Source organism: Ricinus communis, chromosome 5, assembly GCF_019578655.1.
Source record: "Ricinus communis isolate WT05 ecotype wild-type chromosome 5, ASM1957865v1, whole genome shotgun sequence".
NCBI classification, from domain to species: Eukaryota; Viridiplantae; Streptophyta; class Magnoliopsida; order Malpighiales; family Euphorbiaceae; genus Ricinus; species Ricinus communis.
Genome location: NC_063260.1, coordinates 31,903,307 through 31,927,722, shown reverse-complemented (window position 1 = coordinate 31,927,722; position 24,416 = coordinate 31,903,307). Strand labels below are relative to the sequence as shown.

Sequence of the window (24,416 nt, the reverse complement as noted above, 5' to 3'; positions counted from 1 at the left end):
AAATGTCTATTAGAAATTTCCGTGTTCAGTACAGTGGAATGCAGCCTGGCTCGGTAAGTTATCGCAATTTGATACATGTTGGGTTTAATTTTGAACTAGCAACATTGAGCATTTTATTGCCATTTCATATAAAGCTTAAGAACTGTCTGCTTCTATTTATATTGCAAACCTGGGGAAACTAAGTCCATAATGTTAGGGAGATTAAAGAAATTGTTTTCATCTGTTGCTGCTGCAGCGGTTTCCATTATGTCGATGTTTTAACAAGGGGAAATTAGATCTTTTTTCATAAATATGAACTGGGCCGAAGATAGCTATGGTAATGCCAAGGTTTTCTATTTACTGGCAAATGGGTGGAGAATGAAGTGGATGTTTTCTGCTAGCTGCATTATCCTTTTCTGGTCAAACAAAATTCAGTCTGATTTTTGTAATCCCTTAATCCATCCTTTGATTCATTTCATACTATGGAATTCTTCCTTTTACTGCCCTCTACAAACCTTCATATCTTTCCTCGGGCCTTATGCTGCAAGCTGCGTTCTTATAGTCAATTTCACTGCCTCTATTTTGGGAGACAATGGCAACGGTTCTCTTCAAATCTTATTTGGAATAGAAAACCAACAATGTCAATCTCTTGCTGGCAGCATCTCTTCTTTTTTTCTTTTATAATGTTTGGACCTGGTATTTTCTAGCATCCAATGGCCACTTGTGGAAACCTAGTTAATTGAATGTTCTCTTATTATTGGTTTCATCAACCCCCTAGAATGAAATGTGTTCTTATGTGTTTAACTGATCAGATTTATGTATGATTGGTTCACAGTTGAGCCTTCTTCTTTTCTTTCTTTTTTTCCTTTTTTTAGAAAACAAAAAAGATAAGAAAGTCATTCATCTGTTTGTGAGATTAAATACTTTCCAATATTTTGATTGAAAAAACACATGCTACACTAGGCTTATTTGGGTTTTATCTCCTATTGCATCATGTCTTTGTCCATTTATGTTAGTTTACGCCCTCAAAGATTTATATTATAAGATTGGTGTTTAAGATTTTCTTTTTTTTTTTATTCTCCATTATAAGATTCCTTACTTTGAGTATTATACCTGAAGTCCAGGGCACAAATGTTAATTTTCCTAGTTCTTTTTTCCTATTGCAGGCTTTGTTTGGTTTAAAGTTTTCCAGCTTGACAATAAAACAAAGTCTGGTTGGGTAAATTTTCTTTGTTGCTCCTTAGTGTACATCGAATTTCCAATATTTACTTTCAAATTTTGTTTTTTTCCTGAACAACTACAGGCTGAGAAAATAAGGATTTCTTTCACATGTTTGAAATTATATTGTGCATAGCATTTTCTATTTGAATGACAATGCTACAATGTGTATATACTATGTATGTTATTTTGTTTTTCCCAATCCTTTTCCCTTTTCTCTTTTTTATTAGCAATAAATATGGTCTATACTATAGATATGACAGAATGTGGCCTCTAAATTGAAGAAGCTTAAAGATTGAAAAGAACATGTAGGAACATAAATGTCAAGGTGGTTGAAGTTAGGAACATAACTGTAGCAGGTGGTGGCGGTAGAGGTGGGAAACTTGGTAGAGGAGAATGCAAGGAAGGATTTCTATACTGCTGCTTCTTGTGGAGGTGGTGTCTTGCTGGCTAAAACAGTTTGGCACAAAATGCTGACTGAAATCTATAATTTTTTCTGGGTGGCTAAAATTTTTGGTGGAATTAATTTGTTAAGCAATATCGAGTTGATGAAGTGGTTTTGAAGAAGGGCAAAATGAAGGAGGTGATTTTTGGTTACTAAAAGTAATTATAACCTATTGATAGTGTAGATTGTTGTTGTGGATTTTGTTCATTTAGAGTTCAATTTTATTTGCTTTTCTCTTTTTTATTCTAAATATAGACTCTATGAAATAGTAGTGTTGATTTTAAAAATATGGAGAAGTTCTAATTGGTGTTCTATTATATCAGATGTCTATACTGTTTACTACTACTAGGCTGATGCTATCTTGGAAGCTCAATGATTTTTTTTTGGTTTGCAAGTTACCATGTGTTTTTTAATCCTTCTCTTTCTGTAGCCAAGAAAAATCCTAGTGATGTTGGACCATAATGATCCCCACTATAACTGGATAAACACTTATTCACCAAATACCTTTTCTTAAAGTGTGTGATGAGTTTCAATACTATATGTTGGTTTAGAAAGTTATGAAAACTATGTTCATTGGTAATTGCTAAAGAATGTGTTTCTTCACCAAAATATATTTCTTAGGTCTGTTAAGAAGTCGTGTCTCTAATAACTAAGGGATATGTGTTTATTAATGGTTATGTCCCAATTTTTTGAGACACAATAATTCAATTCTGACTAATGGTTATGTAAAATGGCAATCCTATTAGCAAGTTAAACCAAAATTTGCAATGATGATGATTCTCAAGTGTATGCATTGCATGTACGCAATACTCTAACGAGGTGTCATACCATATTATTTTGATCCTTAAATGCTCTAAGTGACTATAAGATTTGGACTAAGACTCTACCAAAGGTTTTTTTTTTTGTGTTTATTGTAAATTAGATCAATGGGAGCAACACAAATCAAGAACTCTTATTATATTGCAAAAAGGCAATGGATGTCTTTGGTAGTTTCTAATCAGGCTGTCCAAGTTTCTACATAAATCGTATATTCTTACACTTTGTTTGCTATGTTTTGCATTAAAGTAGATTCATTTAACAGGAGTCTATTGGTCATGCTGCAGTTTGTATTTCTGTTGACGAAAAGGTGTTAGACATGCTTGCTTTTGGCGTTCTTTTGGGGTTTCATAGTTGTAGTTTAGGGGTTGTTTGGATTGAGGGATTTTATAAAATCCATAGATTTAACTTAAATCCGTTGTTTGGCAAGCAAAAAAGTGGTCTAAATCCATGGATTTTAAGAAATCTCTCATTTTTAAGGTTTTACTTTCCCGCCTATGAGGGGGGAAATTCCAAAATTATCCTTAACTTTAAACAAAAATTCCTAATCTTTATATTTAATCCAAATGATGGAATTTTGAAAAAATCCATAGATTTTAAGTTCATGGATTTTAAATCCATGGATTTTGACTAAATCCATGGATTCCAGAATACCTTAATCCAAAATTTACCTTAATGGTTTCTTGGCCTAGGATTCATGTTTCAAGGGTTAGGTCTTTTGGGATTTAACATTTCTTATTTTATGATGGAGTAGGATATGATTGAGAATTTGCAAATTGCAGCATGAAAAGGTTTTCTTGTTTTTCTTGATCTTCACTTTATGTACTATCTTTGCTCGTCTCCCCTTCCCCATTTCTGATTGCAGTTTGCACATAAGTCTGCCACAATTTGAACTAAAACCCAGCTCTTAACATTTCAGCTCTTTTTTATTCTTATGTTTTCAAAAACCAATATGTAGCCATGCTATTGATTGCTGTTTGAGTTTATTGTTTCTATCATGTTAGATCATCAGGTGGGAAGATGGCGGGGGGGCAAGTAAACAAAACTGTGGATATTGAAGGTTTGGAAATTTATTCTACGACACTCAAAGGAGCTATTGAGTCAACTAGTTGGAATGATGCTGCCTGTTCCACAATCTGGTCCAGTGAAAGATCTGAAGGCTTAACACTAGAGCATTTATTGCATCCATTTGATGTGACAATATCCCTTGTGGTATGAGTATGATAAGAAATTGATTCTGATTTCTTTCTATTTCATGGCAGTTTTAAAATATTATCATCTAATAGTATGAACAATGACTCATGTTTAGGTATATGTCTGTACTTCTTACAATGTATTACAGCATGCCAGGTCAAAAGAAATTGTTCCTAATCAAAAGATTTTCCTTCTCATAGATTTCTTATAACTGTATTTTGCCTGAAAAACTGCACAAATTGATGGCCGCTCATTTCGTGCTTTGGCGATGGATGAAAAACCATTTTGTTATCATTTAGAGGAAATGAACATAATGAGAATGCAATATTTCTTTAATTGAATTTGTGTCCATTACTTCATGTAAAACAAGTTCAGTTTCTAATTTTCCTAGGTATTTGAGACTTAATGATGGTAGATTACTAAAGTTTGTTTTTTTTTCATGTAGGTTAATAGAGCAGGAAAGCTTGATAATGACATGGCACAATATTCAATCAGAGCAGAGATAACTGGCTTGGTTGGTTAAATAATTTTAATGACTTCTGTCATTTCTTACTGTTTTCTATTTCTTTTAATGTTGCATTCAATGTAATTTTTACACTTACATGTTCTTTCTTTTTCTTGACTTCTTTAGAAAATATCTCTAGATGAAGTTCAGTTGCAACAGATACTGATTCTATCTGATTACATAAGCATTAGCCGTTTAAGGGAGAAGTAAGTGTGATTATACCTTATGCTTAATTCCGATTTAGATTTCATCTATTAAGACTGTCATCGGCAAAAAGCACGAATGTGAAAAATTTGTATATGTTTCTTAATACATCCATGTTGACCGGAAAAAGATAAGGCATTAAAGCAAATTCTCGATCTAAGCCAACTATTATAGAAGCTCCCGCTCTATCAATTTAACATTAATAGCTGCCTCTCCACAAGCAACTTTCTAATACAGTTAAGAAGATTGATGGATTATCTTATCTATATTTGTCTCCTTGCATTGAAGAGAGACCATTTTGTTTAGATTAATATCAGAAGGATTAACTTATATCAGTTTATTACCACAAAAGTTCTGCTGTATCCTGATGAGAAATAGATGATGTGTGCTCCTCAACTATATTGCTGGTCCATTATATATGCATTTTATAAGAGGGGCAATTGTTTCTGTACAGCTTCCGCTTTTGCCCAAAAGGAATGAATGACAAATAGAAGTGGTTTCTGACACTGTCACATCTAGTGCTCAAAATACTTCTTAACTAATTTCATAGTGGATGATGTAGGTACGGACGTTACCGTCCCTCGGGTCACTCCTTGTCAAGAAAACAGACTGGTTGGCAAATATTATGGTGGCACTATGCACAAGAATCTGTCCTATCAGATGTCCGCAGGAAGTTGAGGAAAACCTCATGGGGATACTTAGGACAACGACTGTAAGTTTACTATTTTTGTAAAGCTTGAAAATTGATGCATGATTTTTTTGGGCTGCAAGACAATATTCTGTGGAGATTTAGACTCCTGATTCCTCATACAAAAGTGAAAAGTTCAAATACTAAACAACTCTTAGGTATAACCAGAGACCTCTTAAAGTAAAAGGATAGAATAGGACAGTGAGAGTGAGTTTACAGGCAGCCCATTATGGAAAAGTTGAATATTACTTAAGCCTTGATTCCGGTAGCTAATTTATTGAAACAAAGCACACATATGAGGCTTCAGAAGGACTACAAAGAACTCTATATTGTCCCAATTAAACTTTATATCTAACTAGGCTACTAGTTCTAGACATTTTAATTCTCTGGGCTTGTTATTTCTGAAGCTTCTTGTCGCCTGCTACTGTTGTCAGTATATTTCATAGTTTTTGGTCCAGTGTTTCTCAGGTGGTTAAAGAAGTTACAAATATGTATAGACATTCATGCTTATATATTTTTATTTTAATTAATTACATGTTCCTTAATTAGTATATTCTTAAACCTAAACTTTGATTACAGGAATTCTCGCCGGAAGTATATTAATCTATATAAGATTAAACTAGATTTTCTTCAGCAAGAACAGGTAATTTTCTTTCTGTCCTTCATAAATGCTTTGTGAACCAGATGACTGCAGCGATGGAATCTGGGACAGAGGACTTGTAGTATCTCTTTACATCTGGCAAAAGTAGAAGACCCCCAAATCTATTTTGAATGGGGACCTAGTTGTATTCTTGTCTTTCAGTGTCTGAACTCTTGAAGCTTTTTCCGAAACAATGAGTTCATGTAACTTAGTTATCTCCAGAAATTTGAGAGTAGTAGCATGCATGCATCATTATCTTTTTTAAATGATTGTCTTACCCTAGTGTAGAAGTTAGATTCTTTTCATGTTATGTTTTTTAATGCAGATTGTCATCTTGTGAATGATGGAAATATTTGACTCTGGTCTGATCAGTTTTTTTTTTTGGAATTGTCAGGCAATTGATGAATTTATTTTTCGGGAATTGGAGCAAATGGAGAAAGAATTTGATATAGATGATATCTTAAATTATAGGTCTGCTGCTGAGCGTGAGCTGCAGGTATATATTTGCTTCTGTACTCTGAGTTTCGTCCCATTATCCTCTTATTCCTATAACTTATTTGGTTGATCATGTTGATTATTTTAGCAATTTCAGATTTGTTCTTCATTTAGCTATTTTGATTGCTTCAGGAAGTTTTGCCAGACTCGTCAGCTTCAAATATGGGAGTGAATGGTATCGATATCTCTCTTAAGAAGTCACGTAACGATGAGCGGTTGTTAGGCAGGTCCAGAGGATGGTTGAATTGGCTATCCCGTGGCATGCTTGGTGCTGGTGGAACAGATGATTCTACTCAATTCTCTGGTGTTGTCTCAGATGAAGTCGTAAAGGTAGCTGTGCTTGACTGTCAATAGTTATAACAGTTATTCCATGAGTGAATAGAATTATCTATTTTACTTGTACATAATCTAGCTTGTTATCTTTTGTGCAGGATATTTATGAAGCTACTAAGTTCCATCCTTCTGTATTCTCCAGTGGGGTTGTTGATGCAACTGATAAGATGTTCATATGCGCAATCAAGTTAAGCATAGGTCAAATTACTGCAGCTCTTTATAGCAAGTATGGTTACTGATCCTCTATACTTTCGTTATCTGATGTTAAAAATAATTATTTGTCATGGTCACACGTCAAACAATTTGTTTTCTCTTTTGTTATGCCCCATTTTGTAAATTTCTTGTTCTGAAATGGCATTGGAGTTCTTGGAACCTAGTAATATGTTATTATGTTGATTTATCTAAGGTAGGATCTTATAATAATGGGCTGTCAAAATAAGTAGGCAGTAGATTTTGGAACATAAATTAATGAAGTATAATTATAAAAGATAAAATAGGTAATTTTTTTCAATTTTGTCTCTAAGAAATTTTTTGTTTAGAATTCCTTGATGGGGCTTACAGTATGCAGGGGATTGAGACTATTGAAGATCAGTTAATTAGCTTATCTCCATCCGTTAATTGGATGTTTTGGAGGTGTAGGGGAACTGTGAAAGTATAAGTTTGTTCCACTAAGCCAGTATTTGGCCAAATGTGTGTGGTGTGCTTGTCTACTTTCACAATGTCCCTACAAGAAAGATTGTAATACATTTGGCCTATATGTAGCAGTTTCTGATTACTCATATTTTATGGGACGTTGTAAGTTGGAATGCCCTCTAATGAATACTTAATTTAAGGAAATTGAATGAGGATATATTCTGTAGGACAAGGCATTCGGAGGTTTTTGATGTGTGGAGAAACTGGTATTCAAGAGAAGCAGCAATCTGTGACGCAGCGGCACAGTTCCTGTTGAGTAGTCATAACAGAAGTTAGTTAGTTAGTTCTTTATGAACCTTTTAGCAATTAGATTGTTGTTGATTCTTTTAGCTGATAGAGTCTATTATATGTAAGGATGATTAAAGCTGAGTCTTAAGATGTCAAATTATCCATACGAATTTTGTTAACCTTTTAGGTTTTTTCGCCTTTCTTTTCTCTCAAGTTCTACCTGTATCAAATTTTGATTAATCAAATCTCTGATCCAAGGTCAATACAGATGTTTAATGTTGTTAAACATTAGTTCTAATTAATTTTTAAATGCATGTTTTTGTTGGTTGTTTTCCATTGTTATTGGGCAGTTGGAACTACCAGTTCAATGATTGTTTGCTGGTAGCAACTACTTTGTGCTTTTATCACTTTTTTAGTTAGTTATCTCATTAATTGTCAGTAACCATTTTTCTCACAGGTATTCCAGTCAAAAAATTGCTGACTTGGAGTTTAAGGATACGGTTATAGAGTGCAAACTTTGGGAAGAGTTAGCAGCAATTATGTGCTTCATTAGGTCAGGGAAGATGGTTTATCCATGCAATGAGAGATTGGTTCTACAAATAGGACGGGTTTGTATTCTTATTTCGTTCTTATATGTGTTTTCAATCTCATGTATTTTCAGATAGTTTTTAACTTCATCTATCTTTATGCGGAGTTCCTTTTTTTGCCGTTCTCTTGCTCATTTCAACTAAGCCTTAATCCCAACTTAATTAGGGTCAGCTATATAGATTCTCTTTTTCCACTTGGAACAGTCTTGGGCCACATCTTTAAAAAGATGCAAGTCTGCTAAATCATTTTGAACTACCTTTCTCCATCTGAGTTTAGGTCTACCCCTGCCCTTACCTACATCAAGCCTAATGTGATCTACCTTTCTAATAGACACGTCTAATAGCCTACGACTCACATGACCAAACCATCTCAATCTTCATTCTCTGAATTTGTCCGTAATGGAAACAACCCCAACCTTATCCCTAATACACTCATTACAAACTCTTATGTATTATGGTGTGATTGCACATCCACCTCAGCATTCTCAGTTCAGCAAAACCCATGTTGGAAAAGATCTACACTCGTAGTACATCATAGCGGGCATATCATGGTGCAATGGAACTTTCCTTTTTAACGTATGTGGAAGCTTTGGATCACATAAGCTCCCAAGGAATTTCTCAATTTTCTCTACCCTACTTTAATCTGATAGCCAACATCCTCTTCGCAACCCCCATTTCCTTGGGGTAATGCAACTCCATCCAAGCTCACTCCAATCTTTTCCCTACTTCTACCATTGCTAAAGTTACAATCCATATTCACTGAAAGAAGTGGAATAAGCAAGCAAAGAACCCAAGCACTTGACTCGGAAAAGAAAGAAAGGAACGAACGGGATTAGTAATCCTTTTTAGAAATCGAATGGACATGTACTTCCCTTTGCCTTTCCGCTCACTTGGACTTGATATTTAGTCTTAGTTGTACTTAATTTGAAAACTTCGACTCGATTATAGCTCTAACTTCCTATAACTCCCGCTGAGTCTCATTTATCAATACAATATCTTTAGCAAACATCATATCTAAGGAATATCCTCTTCTATATGCTTTGTCAATTCATCCATGACTAAAGTAAAGAGGTAGAGGCTTACTGTCGACTCTTGATGCAGCCGAACCATAATAAGGAAAAGATGTATCAAACTTAGAAGATGTTCCACAAGTCTCTCCCACAACTTCATGGTGTGGCTCACAAGCTTAATGCCCCTATAGTTGGAGCAACTTCAGCTGTCTCCCTTGTTTTTAAAAATTGGAACTATAATGCACCCTACAACCATTGCTTTCCAATAGAAAGAGGGGAATGGACATTTTGACCTCAAAGAAGATGCCAAATAAGGAATGCGCATAGAGATTTGTTTTTCTTGATCCTGTATGGTTTTAATTGTCATCTGAGATGCGCATAGGGATTCATGTTTCTTGATCCTGCATGGTGTTAACTGTTATTTGAGCAATCTAATGTCATGCCATGGTCATGACCTTGACTTTGGCAGCATGTTTGTTTAATGGTGTAAAGAAAACCAAACTCGTGTTCTTTATTATGTCTGCTCACATATTCAAATAGCAATTTAATCAGCCTGTGGCACCTGTGACAAGTGTAGCAGAAGTGAGATTCTTTAATATAAGTTAGCCATGGACCACTTGCAAAACAACACACAAAGCCATCAGGACTCAATGTGCTGGAAATTGTGTCTTCTAATTCCTAGAAGCAGTTCAAGATATATGGACTTGCTTTCTTAAAGTGGTCATGTACCAGGCATAATTACTATCAAGGCAGTCAATTTACTAGTTTCATTGGGGCCATTTGAGTTCCATGTTAAAACTTTTTGGTTTGTAGTGTAGCAAGCTTTAGTATACCTTTGGAAATTGCTACAAAATAAGTCCCGTATTCTGTCTTTGATCTCTTAGTTCCTTGCTTGTATGTTTTTTCTTAAAAGTGTTGTACTTAGAGATTCTTCTATATAAATTTTCCTGCTAGGTGAGATGCACTGAAAATATTGTTGTAATTATTAGTGCTTGAGTTGGTCAATTATCGTATTAGTTTTTCCTCCAAGTAATACATTAGAAACTTTATTACCCTTTCTTCTTTTCAGCCCCTTATAGAGGAAAAACTACAGGAAGATGAGCTAGCTTCATGCAGAATTGAAGTGGATGTGTCACCAAACCGAGAGGTTGAACTATCCGTGAAGGTTTTGTCTGTGCCCTGATCCTATATTTGTTTGAATGTCTGCTTTGCTCTTACTAAATCATATCCTGAATATACAGGTCATGCTTCAACCACTTGAAGTTAGTTACGATGTGGAGTTTTTTCTAAATTTTATGGAGTTTTTCAATGTACTAAAGTCCATTGAATTTCAGCAGAAAAGGGTGAGCTTCTTCTGTCTTTACTGTTTAATCACAATTCCCTTCTATTCCTGTTCTGTCGGCTGTGTTCTGTTGCTTTAGGCGGATCTGTACACCATGCACCTGCTTCTTTTTAGCTGCTCTTGTTTTACATTCATTAATTTTTTCTAATTTTGGCCCAGCTGATGTGTTTTCAATATTACCGTTTTATATTTAGTGTTTGATTATGCATTATTAATTCTAATGCAGGTCCTTTGGTCATTTAATGAATTTAAAGATGTCAAGACTCGCTTATTATCAAAATCTGAGTGAGTTCTTTTGCTGCTTTAAATAAAATAGCTTTCGTATTATAATGCAAGATCTCTCATTTGAAGTGCTCTAAGCAACATGCTTGTAATTCTATATTTATGTTTGTATCTATTCTTGCAGATACACTTTATCAAGTCAGACAAAACTAAGTTGGGATGTTAGCATCTTGAATATTATCATCAATATTCCTGGGAGAGATGCCATTTCTGGAAAATATAACTTGGTAACTAGTTTCTTTAGTTCTTTTTGGCACATCATGTTGAATCAATATTGTGTTCATTTCTTGTTTCTCTTTTTTTTCTTTGTTCATTTGTGATTCAATTTTCAATCACAAGGTTTTCTTGAACAAATCTGAATTACATTTTCAAAACTCCATTTCCAACTTGGAGTATTCTCATAATATTTTGATACTATCTATTCCCTTCATTATACATTTTCCTTCACTTAGACTTATCTTTCAAACTGTATCTAGGCTATGGTTCAACAATTAAGTCCAACTTTGTGGTTAGGAATAAGCTTCATACACAACTCTTGTAGATCACTAGTGTTTAAGAAGCAATTTTTATTGCTGGGACTAGGATTATTTGATGGATTCAATAAGGACCTAGTGACTGCTATTCAATGAGTTTAATTTTTGTTGGAAAGATTTGCTCTTTTAGAGAGGTTCAGGTTCTGTTTTAGTTGTAGAAAAAAACAACTCCTGTTTTCCAGGGAATTAGTTTTAAGAATATTGAAAAATAAATTTTGATATTTAGTTGCAAAGTTTTCTAAATAACGAACTAGAAAACAATTTCTTAATGTTTATTTTCTATTGTATAGCTTACATTTGTAGAAAGGCATAAACGTTTCCTCTGTTTGGATAACACAGATCTCGTTAAAATCTTATGTAAACAGTGTCAAAATGGTTGATTTCATCTCCACCTATCTTTTTCTTTTCTATTATTTTTAAAAGCATCTCGTCTTGTAAACAAATTTCAGAAGATTTCACACCTCCCTCACGCACAAATTACTCATGCTGCTCAAAAATGTCACTCGTAGGTTTTTGGCATCATAGACTGTCTATTAAAATTGGTGAAAAAGGCTTAACTTGATAGCTCCAATTCAAGTAAAGTATTTCATATATCATAGTCCCAGATTTTTACCCTTTTAGCCTTTTAACTAGATTAACTGATTCATGGGTTCCCATCCTATTTCACCATACTCCAAACTTCTTCTTATCTACCATTCCTTGTTCACCCAAAAAATTACATCATTTAATTGATATTTGAATTAAGTGTTTGTCTTGTAATTTCAAAATAAAGAACTAAAATTTTGAACTAAAAGAAAATTTATTTTAGTGATTAAATTTTCTTGATCAGCTATAGTAATAATATATTTATTTAAAGGATCATGCTATGAGTTACATTAAAAAATAAAATAATAAAAAATTACTATGAGAAGTATAAATTAGAAAACACAATTTATACATACAACATATATTCCAATTTCCTATTTTCCAAATGAAAATGAAAAACTGGAACACTTGGAAATGGAGACGAGGACTTGGAAAAAAATATTTTCTGCAACTTCACTCCACCTTGTGATTTCCTAAAAATTTTGAGCATTTTGACTTAAGTGCCTTTCCTGTACTCATCTAATATTGAGGTGGCCAACAGTGTTAGGATGTTTTGTAGAGTACAGTGATTAATCTTGCCAGAAAGTAGACTATGCTTCATAAGAGTGGAAGTGATGATGCATAGCTTGAAAGATAGAGTTCCAGTCTTCCAACAGCAGCATAAGTAAATCATCACCCGCGCTTTAGAACTAAGTTTTCTTACCTTAACGTAATTGTCCTGAAAACTCGTGAACTGTTTCCAGTTTTACAGCCTCATTGACATCCTAATGCTTCCTAAGTGAATTTATAAATCATATTACGTATGGTGTAAAAGCTCTGGGAAGTGCACATTACAAAAATAGAAGTCTTTGGAAAAATGCAAGATGAGTGAAATTGCAAAATGCAATGAGGGTTTTAGACAATCTTAAACTATCAATTAAGTTGAAGTGAGGTTCTTTAAAAATTGTTATTTGACTAGCTATGGTGCCAAGCAGCAAGTTATGATAACAAAGAAGCAACATGCCCATAAACTTAGCATTTCAAAGAAGAGATACCAAGATGGACGCATGGAAATAGAAGAAAAAACCAGCTTTGAATTAAGTTCAAGAGGGGCAGGTTGATGTGGTTTAGAACATCAATGTAGATTGCAGAATGTACTGATATAAAAGGTTGCACTCATAATCATAGAAAAATTGGGTAAGTTTAACGTAGCTTGATATTTATTTACCATCAGTTGATTGATAAAAATCAAATCACATGAGCAGATTTAAAATGGTGTATCGTGTAATTGGTGCACATTTAAGAAATAGCTACCAGTCATTTCAGTCTGCTACTGGCATGAGAATCTCAAGTTGCTTTGTGTTTGTTTATTTATGTCAATCCTAATATGATGTGCTATATTTGTCAGGTTTTGGAGCTGGGATCTCTGGTTTATACATCCAAACATGGTGCAGAGTCAGTTGTTGCTAAGATTCAGGAACAATCGCATATCTTCAAACAGTTCTCAAGTTCAACTTTCACCACTAATTTTTTGACAGACTTTCAAATTCAAGATCTTTATAGTTACTTTTCTGTCGAACTTAAGAATTTGGAGGTCAGGTCCCTTTCTTTTCTTGAATATTATGCTACCGGTATCGATTATCAGGCTCCTAAATATAAAATTTATGGTGCAGCTAAAGCTAGAGATTCCTCAACAGGCTCAAACACTCACTATCTTGGAGAAGTTTAGTGCTTCCATCACCTTTGCATCTTGCATCATTTCTGATGAATCCATATTGAAACAGTTGGAGGTAACCAAGTCAAAATTGTATCTGTTTTCAATTTTGATATTGACCCGAGTGCATAGTCATTAACCATTTTATACTCCACAAAACAACATTATCTGCTTGCCCTGTGTTGTTATTGATGATTTTTTTTTTTATTAGAATAGTTTGAAACCTAGAAAGATGTGTGTAGGAGAGAAAAAATCTGAACATAGTATTTGAATACTGTGAGGTTCTGATTTAATCATTTTATTCCTTTGAATTTCTTACTTTGAGTTCACTTTGGGTGGGTGAGATGTGTAAGTGTTTCTGGGAAGAGGTAGTGATTTGCATTTGATTATGAACTGTATCAAATATCCTTATATGGCGTGATAGTCTTTCTTTACTTTCTGATTGAATGATGTGAGGATTAGCTGCTGCTTGTCTAAATAAATGATTTTGTTCAATTTTTTCACTTTATTTTTTTTTTCAACTTCTCTTTTCAGTTGACAATTGAAATTTTTATTGTCTGTCAAAATAAAATATGCTTTTCAGGGTTTCTCTTTTTCATTTTCTCAATTTCAGGTTTACGTAATTCTACCATCAATTGCTGCTAACTTTTCTTTGCCAATTTATAAGTCAATACTGGCATTGATAGGGCATCTAGATAGCCTTCATTCAACCACTAGATCTCTGATTCCCAGAAACCCATATTCACATAATGTCATGTTAAATCAAGCTTGGGCATCTGCTGTTGGTTTCTCAATTACGGCAAAATTGAAGTCCATGAGTTTCCATGTTGACTTGGCAAAAGATGAGGAAAGTAGTTCTGAACTGACAATTTTACTTCAAGAATCAGATATTTGGTATGTTGTACGTAGCTGACGTTTTGTTCATCTGGATTTGAGCCTTGTTCCTCGGGCTTTAAGAATTACACTAAACTTTTTGTTATGAATTGCAGTTATTCTCATACAGAGTTTGAGGAGTGCTTTGTATTTACCAAAGCATTAAAAGTCACTACTTCCCCATCAAAAGGTGAAAATGATAGCTGTATTCTGCTCTCATCTGAGAATCAATTTGCTTCTGGTACTGCACATTTTAAAGACTTGGGATTTGGAAATAGCAATCAGGATAGCAATTGTAGCGACAAAGATCTATCCAGTGAAGGTTCTTTTCAATTGCATTATAAAGGTCATAAAGGTGTAGATTTTGTTTTCCAGGAGTATACAATCGGATTGAATGATGTCGATCTCCATTGCTATCCCCGTATATTTGGGAGGTTGATTGCGTTTTATGAAAGATTATCATCATACGGCACAAGTTCCACTTGTGATAAATCCTTTAGCCATGTGATGCATGGAATAAATCCAAATAAAAGGCCTGGTTTTCAGTTTCATAGGTTTGGTTACTCAAATTTCTCTGAAACTGGGTCTTCTGACTGTGCCAGTGTTTCTTTGGACTGCTATCCTTTCATTACGATCTCCAACTCTGGGTCTCTTGATAGCCTTGAGAGTTCACTTTCTCAATCCATACCTGACTGGAGGAAATCATTTAAGCTAAGGGATAATAAAATCAGAAGTTCAAAATTCAGTTTAAAGAAGGAATTTAAAGCTGTTCATGCCTCACCAGGAAATTTATGCGACACAGGTGTTTTTGATGTTGATATCAATATTTCTGGAGTAAGAATTCATTTCCATGATTCCTCTTGTATTGTTGGAACTGTTACAGTACCTGCCTCTAGATGTGCACTTCTAATTTATGAAGACAGCTTGGATTTCTTGTGTTCCATGGAGGGTTTGCTCCTTAAATCACCATGGTGGATTAAAAATTTGAAAGATTTTATTTGGGGCCCCTCAATATCAAATCCTTCTATTTTAAATTTACGTGTGAAAAAAGGCCTTTCTGGATCAGTTACTTCCCAATTTGAAGTTAGCATTGGCATTCAGCATGTGTACTGCTTTCTACCACCTGAGTATTTGGCTATTATAATAGGTTATTTTTCATCATCAGATTGGAGTACAAATTTGAGTATGCAGTTAGTTACTGAAAATTGTGATTGTATTGTAACAGAGAAAGGGAACCCAGTTGTTTATAAGTTTGAGATATTGGATTCCATTTTGATTTTGCCTGTGGAGCGAGATGATCATCAGTTTCTAAAAGCAGAACTTCAACAACTGTACTGTAGCATCATTCTTAATTGCTCTCCAGATGATGTGTTGGAGGATATTCCTTGTGAGTGTATGGTTCCCACCGATAAAGTTGCCAAAGCAAATGACTGTTTAAATATTTATGGTAGAGATTTATTTTTATCACTCCTCTTGTGCAAGGATGATGGATATGGGTGTTTAATTCTCAATGAAGATAATGGATTTAACAATATCACACTAATTGCACCATTAAGTGCTGATGTTTGGGTTAGACTTCCTTGTGAAAGTGAACCCTGCCTCAATAGCTCTTCTGCCTCCACATGTGTTATGTCAAGGATTGCTAATTGTCAACTTCATGCTGATGGTAGGTTATTTGGCATTCAAGTCTCCCATTGGATCACTTTTTATCTTTGTTTCTGTTACCTTTTCCAACTAACGTGTATGTTCTTCGTCTCAAATGATAGATTGCTACACTCTGGATGGATTTGAGGCACTAGTGGATGTCATAAATCAGTTCTCTTCAATTGGCAATGAATCCAAATATTTCACCTCTGACATCTTACAATTTTTTCAGTTGAAGAGAAGTCTGAAGGAGAGCGGTGGAGTACCAACTGTTGCCTCAGGCATGGTGTTTACAGAAGCTCGATGTTGTGCCAACTCTCTGTCCGTAATTTTGTATCAATCGAAAAGGGACTCAATTATGGAAAAACCAATTGCCAAGGCTGATATGCAACTTATTTGTTCTGCATCTTTGATAAATGAGACACCCGTAGAGCTGGACTTGAGTTTTTCTTCTTTAGCAATTCATTCACTGCCTGATTCTGTCATGATAGCACAATGTGCTAATGCTCATTCAGCTTCATCAGCTCTTCATATATTTTTCTCAAATTCTATTGAAGCTGAAAATGAGTTTCATATCTGTCTTCCTTCTCTCAATATTTGGCTACATGTTTTGGACTCATCTGCAGTCATTGGTATTTATAATTATTATTCCAAAAGAATGTCTGAAACTCTAGTAGTGGAATCATCGTCAAAAAGTTTGTCTAAAGATATGGCTGATCACACTGAAAATGCAACATTTTCTGTCTCTCAAAGTTCTCTTTTAAAGAATAACTCACCATTTGATCATCCAAACGAGCATACAAACCAGGATTCTTTTGTCCTCTCTGTGAGGTCCGAATGTATTGGCCTTACAGTTCATTTTCCCATCTGGGACAGTCAATCAGCAGTTTGTGAAATAGAGACAGCTGAAGTTCAAGAGCAGAGACCTCGATTTGTTTCCTCTCATGCTACTGAAGGGAAAAAATGCAAATTTATGGCTGTTACGGCGCATAGTAGAAATAGTAGACTATCCATGGTTGGTAAAAATGTGAGATTGAAATCTATTCTCGAGAAAACAAGTGGCACTGTAGGGATATGTGAGGACAAGAGCATTACCACTTGGCCCTTTTTCCAGATATCTGAAGTAGATGTGATGACTGAGATTTGTAATAATCACATGAATATTGCTGTTATCAAACTGGAGGTTCAAGTTGATCGTGTAGATATGTGGCTTTCCCATCAAGTGTTATGCTTCTGGTATGGTGTACAGTTTGACATTCCTGAAACTGGAACTTCTCAATCTTCAATTGAAAGCATGGATTTGAAACTCCAGTCGAGGAAAGTTTCGCTTCTGATATCTGATGAAAGGGTACTTTGACTCTGCTAGCTAATTTAAAGATTCTGTTTGTTTTTGGTAGCACAAATGGTCATCGAATGCATATTAATTGCAATTCCACAATGTTTTGAACACTGTTTTCTACTTTTTAAGATTTCTTTCTATTTAGTTATAAGTTAAATATGATTTTTCGATTATGGACTTACATTGGTATTTAGCCAGTTTGTCATTTGCTAATTTGTATTTGATAAAGGAGGTGCTTCAGCCTAGTCAAGGAAAGAAAAGGGCTAAATTGAGTGGAATAGTAGCTTGATAGATGTTTTGAATGTAAAATACCTTTTTAAGAATCTCACTTTTGTACAGATGCCTATGCAGGAAACTGTGCCATTATTCTACGGCTAAGGCTCATTAAAGAAATTGTCTTCACCTACTTTAAACTGCTTCTTTCCTCAACTATGTTCTGTGAGCAAGATGGAAAACCTTTTCTCCCCCTTGCTTTTGAAAAGTAGATTGCTGCTGTTCTGAAAATAAGATGAGGCGCACTAAAAGATTTACACCTTCAGAACTCATCCTAGCTAGCGTATACATGTGGATCTTCCAAACCTATTTCTGCAAGTCTTCTTTCAGAGACTGCATAGAGAGTCCATTTGGGACTGCTTTCCCAAACTACGTTTTGAAACCCTTTTTTTGTTTGAGTTTGGAAGTTGCATTTTGAAAGAAGTACATAAATTGATGCTTCTCCAAAAGCTGTGAATCTCTCGATGACTCCATTTAACTTACAGTCTTCATTGGTCTTTATGGAAAATAGGGTTTGGTGTATGGGGGCGGTTGGGAAAGGGAGGGGAATTCTGGATGTGACATTCTTTGCTAGTAATTTAGTCATTCCATTTCGTGCATAACCTTTTCTTTTTCATTCGTAGTGGAGCTGCGGTGGACCTTTATTGGAAATTCTTATGAGGAACTCTCTGTTACAACTCGCCGTTACTGAAAATAGTGTTGATAGCTCAGTGGCAAGTGACCTTGAAGTGAACTACAATAATATACACAAGGTAAATGTACTAGTGGCATCACCCTTGTTCCTTTCAGTATGGATGAATTACTGATTTTTTTGTTTCACTTATGTTGGCTTTAGGTCCTTTGGGAGCCATTTGTTGAACCTTGGAAGTTTCAGATTAATATGATTAGAAGACAGAAAAGGAGTGCTCTCCTGAACTGTTCTGGTACGACAGATATCCATCTCTCATCAACAGCGCCACTGAACTTGAACTGTACAGAATCTTTTATTGAGGTATGTGTTCATATTAATTTACATACTTGCTGGCTCACCTTTTGACTTCGGCAACCAGTTTAATCTTTTCTCTTGCATCTAATTGGAAAAGTAGCAGAACCATCTGTAAATTTGGAAGCCTGTTGTGCAAGAATTTGCGATATGATATAATATCATTGCTCATGTGTATTATTAACCTGGTGGACTAACCTTTACATCCAGATGCTCTCAGTGGATATTGAAACATGTCTTAGTGGGTTCTTGATACACCTTCACTGCTGAGATAGGAATTAGATAGTTTGATTAAAACAGTCTTGCCAGCATATAAGTTTGACAGCATGAGGAATTCAATAAATTTTGATATTAGTCAACTCTTGAATGCATGTTGATATTATTGCTTCCCATGAAAAAGGATTAATCTTCCTAACTACTGTTCTTGCTTAAAAGTGTGTTTTCAGGACTGTTGAAATGGTTAATGATGCTTGGCATCCCACAGGAACAGCTGATCCTAGTGGAATTCAGAGATTCTCAAATCCTCAGTATACTGAATCTATGAATAAAGGGAGATATGCTCCCTACATACTTCAAAACTTGACTTCCTTGCCACTAGTATACCATGTTTTTCAAGGGCTGGTTAACATTGATGAGTTTAATGCCTCAGAAATGGTGGAAGGAGAAGCTGTGGAACCAGGTGCTTCTGTTCCTATTTATCTTATGGAGACACCTGAGGAGCAACTCGTCCGATTCAGATCTGCTCAGTCTTTTGATCGGCTCAGTGAGAAGCAATCAATCGGAGTTGTTCATCATTTTATGAGCATTCAACTCGAAGGAATGTCTCTGCCCTCCTTTCCTATTTCTATGGATCTTGTAGGAGTTACCTGTTTTGAAGTTGATTTTTCTAAGGCTTCAGATAAAATTGAAGTTGATAAAAAAAAGGATGTATCGAAGTACAATCTAAACAGTGAGGAGAATCCTAAATCTCATACCCATACTGGTTTTACTGTTCCTGTTGTTTTTGATGTTTCAGTGCAGCGCTATAGCAAGTTACTGCGGTTGTACTCAACGGTATGTACAGTGTTGATTGGATCTTCTGATGCTCATTGGTCATGAAATTCATTTCATTTTTAATTCATAATTTTCATGATTTAGGTCATATTGTCAAATGCAACATCAATGCCACTGGAGTTAAGGTTTGATATTCCATTTGGATTATCCCCAAAGGTGTGAACAAAATAATTTTTGCCTATTATGCTGCTTTACACACTATTTCTGTTTGTAGTGATGCCATTTCTCAGTATTCAGTTATTTTGTTATTTTAGATCCTAGATCCAATATATCCTGGACAAGAGGTTCCGCTGCCTTTGCATTTAGCTGAAGCAGGTCGCTTGAGGTGGCGTCCACTTGGAAGTTCTTACTTGTGGAGCGAAGCGCATGATCTTTCAAATATTCTTTCTCAGCAAATGAAGATTGGATTCCTTAGATCTTTTGTTTGTTATCCAACACATCCAAGTAGTGATCCATTTCGTTGCTGCATTTCAGTTCAGAATTTTAGTTTGCCCTCATCTGGTAAGTCGAAGAAAGGTTTATCTCCTTGTGCTAATACCACCCAGAAGCAATCAGTTGAAATTTCTACACATGACTGGAAGCAGTCAAAGAAGAGAGTCATTCATCAGGTGACCTTAAGTACTCCGCTAGTGTTGAACAACTACCTTCCAGATGTAGTGTCACTGACCATTGAGAGTGGTGGGGTTACTCGTACTGCATTGCTTTCAGAGGTTTGTAAGCAATTTTTCTTAAGCAATTTTTGCGAGGTGAATCAGAAGCTGAATATTTGGCATTCTGTCTCGTGTTTTATATTGAATGCGGCACAATCGATAGACATCGTAACATGTGGTATTCTGATTTTTAGGTAGAAAGTTATTTTCATCATGTTGATCCTTCACATGACCTGGGTCTGGAGTTCTCTGTGCAAGGATTCAAATCTTCATCTTTGAAGTTTCCACGTACAGAAATATTCAGCACAATGGCTAAGTTTAATGGAAACAAGTTCTCTGTAACCGAGACCATGACCTTCGATCCTGAATTACCTAATGGTGACATATATCGTTCAATAGTTTCTTTCAATCATTGAATTTCTTTTTCTTTTTTTGTAACAGTATTTTCATTATTGGGTAGGTCCACTCTATGTTGCCGTCGAAAAGATGATGAATGCATTCTCTGGTGCCCGAGAAATCTTTATTTGTGTTCCTTTTTTGTTATACAATTGCACTGGTGTTCCACTCAATATTTCAAAATCTGCAGTAGAGATGAACAGGAATCACCACACTATCCCGTCTTGTTACTGTTTTGAAGATGAACTTCAAGACAAGAAAGATGGTCTTAGTCTTTTATCTTCTGACTGGGATGCATGTGCTATAGCTCCACAGTTTGATGACCTGGCTGTGGAGAATCATATTGTCTTCTCCAGGATGAATGCTAACCTGCAATATGACTGCTCAATGCGCAAGCCTGTTGTTTTAACTGGTGGTTCCTCAGGATCTATCTGCAGGCAATCAGACAAGCATGCTTTAGTTCCTGAAAATATGTGCTCAAACAGTGAATCCACTTCAAGAGATTCTGATGTTGATACCGAACGTGGAAAGGCTAAAGCCTGCATGTATTCTCCTTCTGCAATTTCTTCCATTGGTGAATTTACGGTCAGAATAAGAAGATGCTTGCCTGAACATGTTGCAGAAAAAGAAACAAATTCTTCGTGGTCAGAACCATTTCTTCTTGTTCCACCAAGTGGGTCAATCACAGTTCATGTACCTCGGTCATCCCCCAATGCTGCATTTATCATATCTGTAACTTCTAGTGCTCTTGGTGGACCATTTGCTGGCAGGACACAAGCCATCACTTTCCAGCCCAGGTGATAATTTTTTAAATGATTTCAGAAAAACCACTGCATTATATATTATCATATGAGATCATAAATGGGATTCACATTTTCTTCATTCTGCAGATATGTAATTAGCAATGCATGCAGTAGAGATTTATGTTATAAGCAGAAAGGAACAGAGCTCTATGTTCATTTGCGCATTGGACAGCAATCTCATCTTCACTGGACAGACACAATGAGGTACTATATCTACTATAATCATTAAAATGCTGTAGACTGCTGCAATCTTTAGAGCAGAAATGATCTCAGGCACATTTTTCCTGTTATGAGATGCAAATTAAACATTTAGGTCTAGGTGAAAGGAAATATATCAACATACATTACTACCACCCTAGGGGCAAAAGGCTGTTGATTCCTTCCTCCGGGTGAAGATGGGATGTCCGACATAGTTTACTAACTAGTTCAAAGTTGGCCTAACCTAATGAAGGAAATGCACCTTTTGCATTGTGTTAGGTTCAGGTTTGCACTTAGGGTCTTATCATCCAATGAGGGTGCGGGGGAATAATATAGATATTTGTTGGTGACTATTTAGCAGCTGGAAATTAAGGAACCAACATCTGCAGGATGGTTGTCATTTTATCGATATTGGACACTGATTGCTCAGACAAATTACAGGGACCAAGTTATGGCCTTAAAGAAGGAAGGTGCTAGAAGGGGTGATCTTGGAATATCCATATATTATAACTTTGCATAGTCTCTCCATTTTGAATTGATGTAAAACCAAGGGAAAGTAGAAAAATAAATTTTAAAAAAAAAAAAAAGCAAATAAGGAGAACATGTTCTATGAACTGTAAATTTGTTTCTAGTTAGCTGGACGTCACAGAAATGTTTTCATTTGGTTTCACAATATGGACAGAATTGCATTCTATTTACTCTTTTGTGTATAAGTATTTACTTTTACAACCTACAAACTTTTTTCTCCTAGCCATTCTTCCCTGCTTATTCTCTTTCAACTGTTGTAGGGATTTACTGGTTTCCATTCGATTTAATGAACCCAGTTGGCAATGGTCGGGCAGCTTCTTGCCAGATCATCTAGGTGATACACAAGTAAAAATGAGGAATCATATTTCTGGGTCACTACATATGATAAGGGTGGAAGTACAGAATGCTGATGTTTCTAATACAGATGAAAAGATTGTCGGAAGCCTCCATGGAAATTCAGGGACAAATTTGATTCTCTTGTCAGATGATGACACAGGGTTTATGCCATACAGAATTGATAATTTCTCTAAGGAGGTTGGTAATTGCTTAATCATTTCACACTATAGCAATTACAAAACTTTTGGATTGAAATTTATGTGTTCATTTATACTTTTCTCCATACTTATACAGCTATGAAAATGAGTTTTTCTATATTATTATAACATCTCTATGTTAGTTTGGTGTTCCAATTTTCTGGTTCATGTCCTTAATTTTGAATGCTCAGCTTAATCATTTCAGTTAATTGTTCCAATTTCTGTTAGGGGCACACCTGTCATGGGAGTTAGAGTGGTTAATCCAAGAAAAGGATCCTGTTAGGCCAAAGAAAGGCTGCTATGGATCTCTATTGTTGGAGGCCTTTCTACCTAATGGCTTATTTGTCTTCCAGTACTTTAACAATATCAGTCACTTAAATGTATGCCATTTTGCAAAGCCACCTCATTTTGACCTTGTCCGCAATCTATTATGATTGTACTTGCTGACAAATGTGTTTACCTACTTTGCTTTTCTTTGTCTTTTATTCTCTGGGTAAGTAGATATGAAATGGGTGTGTTGTCGCTCAGGTGTTTATTTAAAGATACTAATTGGTAGTGCTTTCAAGAGAATAATTTGCAGTTTGTTCTTCAGGTTTTTATCTCGTCTATTTTGATACCAAGAACTTATACCTGACACAAAGATATTGCATTAAAAAGTTCAATTCCATAAAACTATAAGACATCATTCCAACAATTAACTTCAATATAAAAGTTCTTCATTGTGCTTTTGCCTCTATGCAGAGGTTACGGATTTACCAGCAAAGGTGTGAAACATTTGACACTGTTATTCACCCGTACACTTCTTGCCCTTATGCATGGGATGAACCCTTTTATCCACATCGTCTAACTGTTGAGGTGAGCAACCCATTTTAATCATTTGGCAAAGTGATGCACAGTGTTTTATTGCTTACTAGCAATTTATATTTTGAAAATAAGGTGCCTGGAGAGCGTGTTATTGGGCTCTATGCTCTTGATGATTTAAGAGAGTACAAACCTGTACACTTAAAGTCAACTTCTGAGGTATCCTCTCTTACTCCTTGTTTTGTTGCAGTAGTCCAGGCAGCAGAAGGCTGGCAGGGAATACTGTGATAATCTTCTCAGAATTTTCATGCATTAATTTTGGATACTGTAAATAAGAGTTTTTAATTCTAGAAAGGAGAGGTCATGTTGACTTGTGTCCAAGTAATAGCCGAACAAAAAGGCAAAATTGTGAAGGAAATGCTAGATGAGCAAGATGAACATTTTAACAGAAAATATGCATATTAATTGCATTTAGTTGGCATCTTTAAGTTTGAACTTAGTTGGCTTTTTCCCATTTTCAGAAACCCGAAAGGACATTGTTTTTGTCTACCCATGCTGAGGGAGCAACTAAGGTTTGTTGCTGACACTTCTGCACATGCTATATTTTTGTACGTGCATAGCTTAGAAGTTGTTTTCCTCATTTCAGGTGCTCAGCATAATCGATTCGGGTTATCATAGTTTGAAAGATTTGACAGACCCAATTCCCTCTTGGTTTCACATAGAAAGTAATTATAACCAGAAACCTGAGAATTTTGTTGATTACAAGGAGAAAATTTCTCTTGCTATTTCATGCATTGGTATCTCCTTGATTAACGCCTATCCACAGGTAAATGATTAAATGTTTCTTTTATCTGTTTGTTGAGTTTCCTTATC

The 24,416-nt window shown here is 35.4% G+C and overlaps 1 protein-coding gene across 6 annotated transcripts in view; it reads left to right on the top strand.

Annotated features, from left to right (window-relative positions):
- The first annotated feature begins 6 nt into the window (after window positions 1-6).
- LOC8267449 overlaps window positions 7-24,416 on the top strand; it is a 28,916-nt gene continuing 4,506 nt past the window's right edge. For 2 of the 6 annotated variants that reach the window (XR_003079021.2, XM_048374047.1), the window contains exons 1-33: window positions 7-53; window positions 1,146-1,198; window positions 3,463-3,670; window positions 4,098-4,166; window positions 4,284-4,363; window positions 4,924-5,073; window positions 5,629-5,692; window positions 6,084-6,185; window positions 6,317-6,514; window positions 6,616-6,743; window positions 7,896-8,046; window positions 10,105-10,200; window positions 10,277-10,378; window positions 10,604-10,662; window positions 10,784-10,886; window positions 13,165-13,350; window positions 13,430-13,546; window positions 14,084-14,364; window positions 14,460-16,009; window positions 16,110-17,335; window positions 18,223-18,351; window positions 18,435-18,590; window positions 19,017-19,634; window positions 19,719-19,790; window positions 19,889-20,344; window positions 20,479-20,662; window positions 20,745-21,477; window positions 21,571-21,687; window positions 22,470-22,743; window positions 23,484-23,597; window positions 23,679-23,762; window positions 24,065-24,115; window positions 24,190-24,369. Coding sequence is in view for 5 of the 6 variants with exons in the window: in XM_048374047.1 (XP_048230004.1) it covers window positions 39-53; window positions 1,146-1,198; window positions 3,463-3,670; window positions 4,098-4,166; window positions 4,284-4,363; window positions 4,924-5,073; window positions 5,629-5,692; window positions 6,084-6,185; window positions 6,317-6,514; window positions 6,616-6,743; window positions 7,896-8,046; window positions 10,105-10,200; window positions 10,277-10,378; window positions 10,604-10,662; window positions 10,784-10,886; window positions 13,165-13,350; window positions 13,430-13,546; window positions 14,084-14,364; window positions 14,460-16,009; window positions 16,110-17,335; window positions 18,223-18,351; window positions 18,435-18,590; window positions 19,017-19,634; window positions 19,719-19,790; window positions 19,889-20,344; window positions 20,479-20,662; window positions 20,745-21,477; window positions 21,571-21,687; window positions 22,470-22,743; window positions 23,484-23,597; window positions 23,679-23,762; window positions 24,065-24,115; window positions 24,190-24,369 (8,106 nt within the window). In the remaining variant the exon portion in view is untranslated. Of the gene's footprint in view, window positions 54-1,145; window positions 1,199-3,462; window positions 3,671-4,097; window positions 4,167-4,283; window positions 4,364-4,923; window positions 5,074-5,628; window positions 5,693-6,083; window positions 6,186-6,316; window positions 6,515-6,596; window positions 6,744-7,895; window positions 8,047-10,104; window positions 10,201-10,276; window positions 10,379-10,603; window positions 10,663-10,783; window positions 10,887-13,164; window positions 13,351-13,429; window positions 13,547-14,083; window positions 14,365-14,459; window positions 16,010-16,109; window positions 17,336-18,222; window positions 18,352-18,434; window positions 18,591-19,016; window positions 19,635-19,718; window positions 19,791-19,888; window positions 20,345-20,478; window positions 20,663-20,744; window positions 21,478-21,570; window positions 21,688-22,469; window positions 22,744-23,483; window positions 23,598-23,678; window positions 23,763-24,064; window positions 24,116-24,189; window positions 24,370-24,416 lie in introns of those variants that run through there. The other 4 variants (XM_048374048.1, XM_048374049.1, XM_048374050.1 and 1 more) reach the window with 4 other exon arrangements.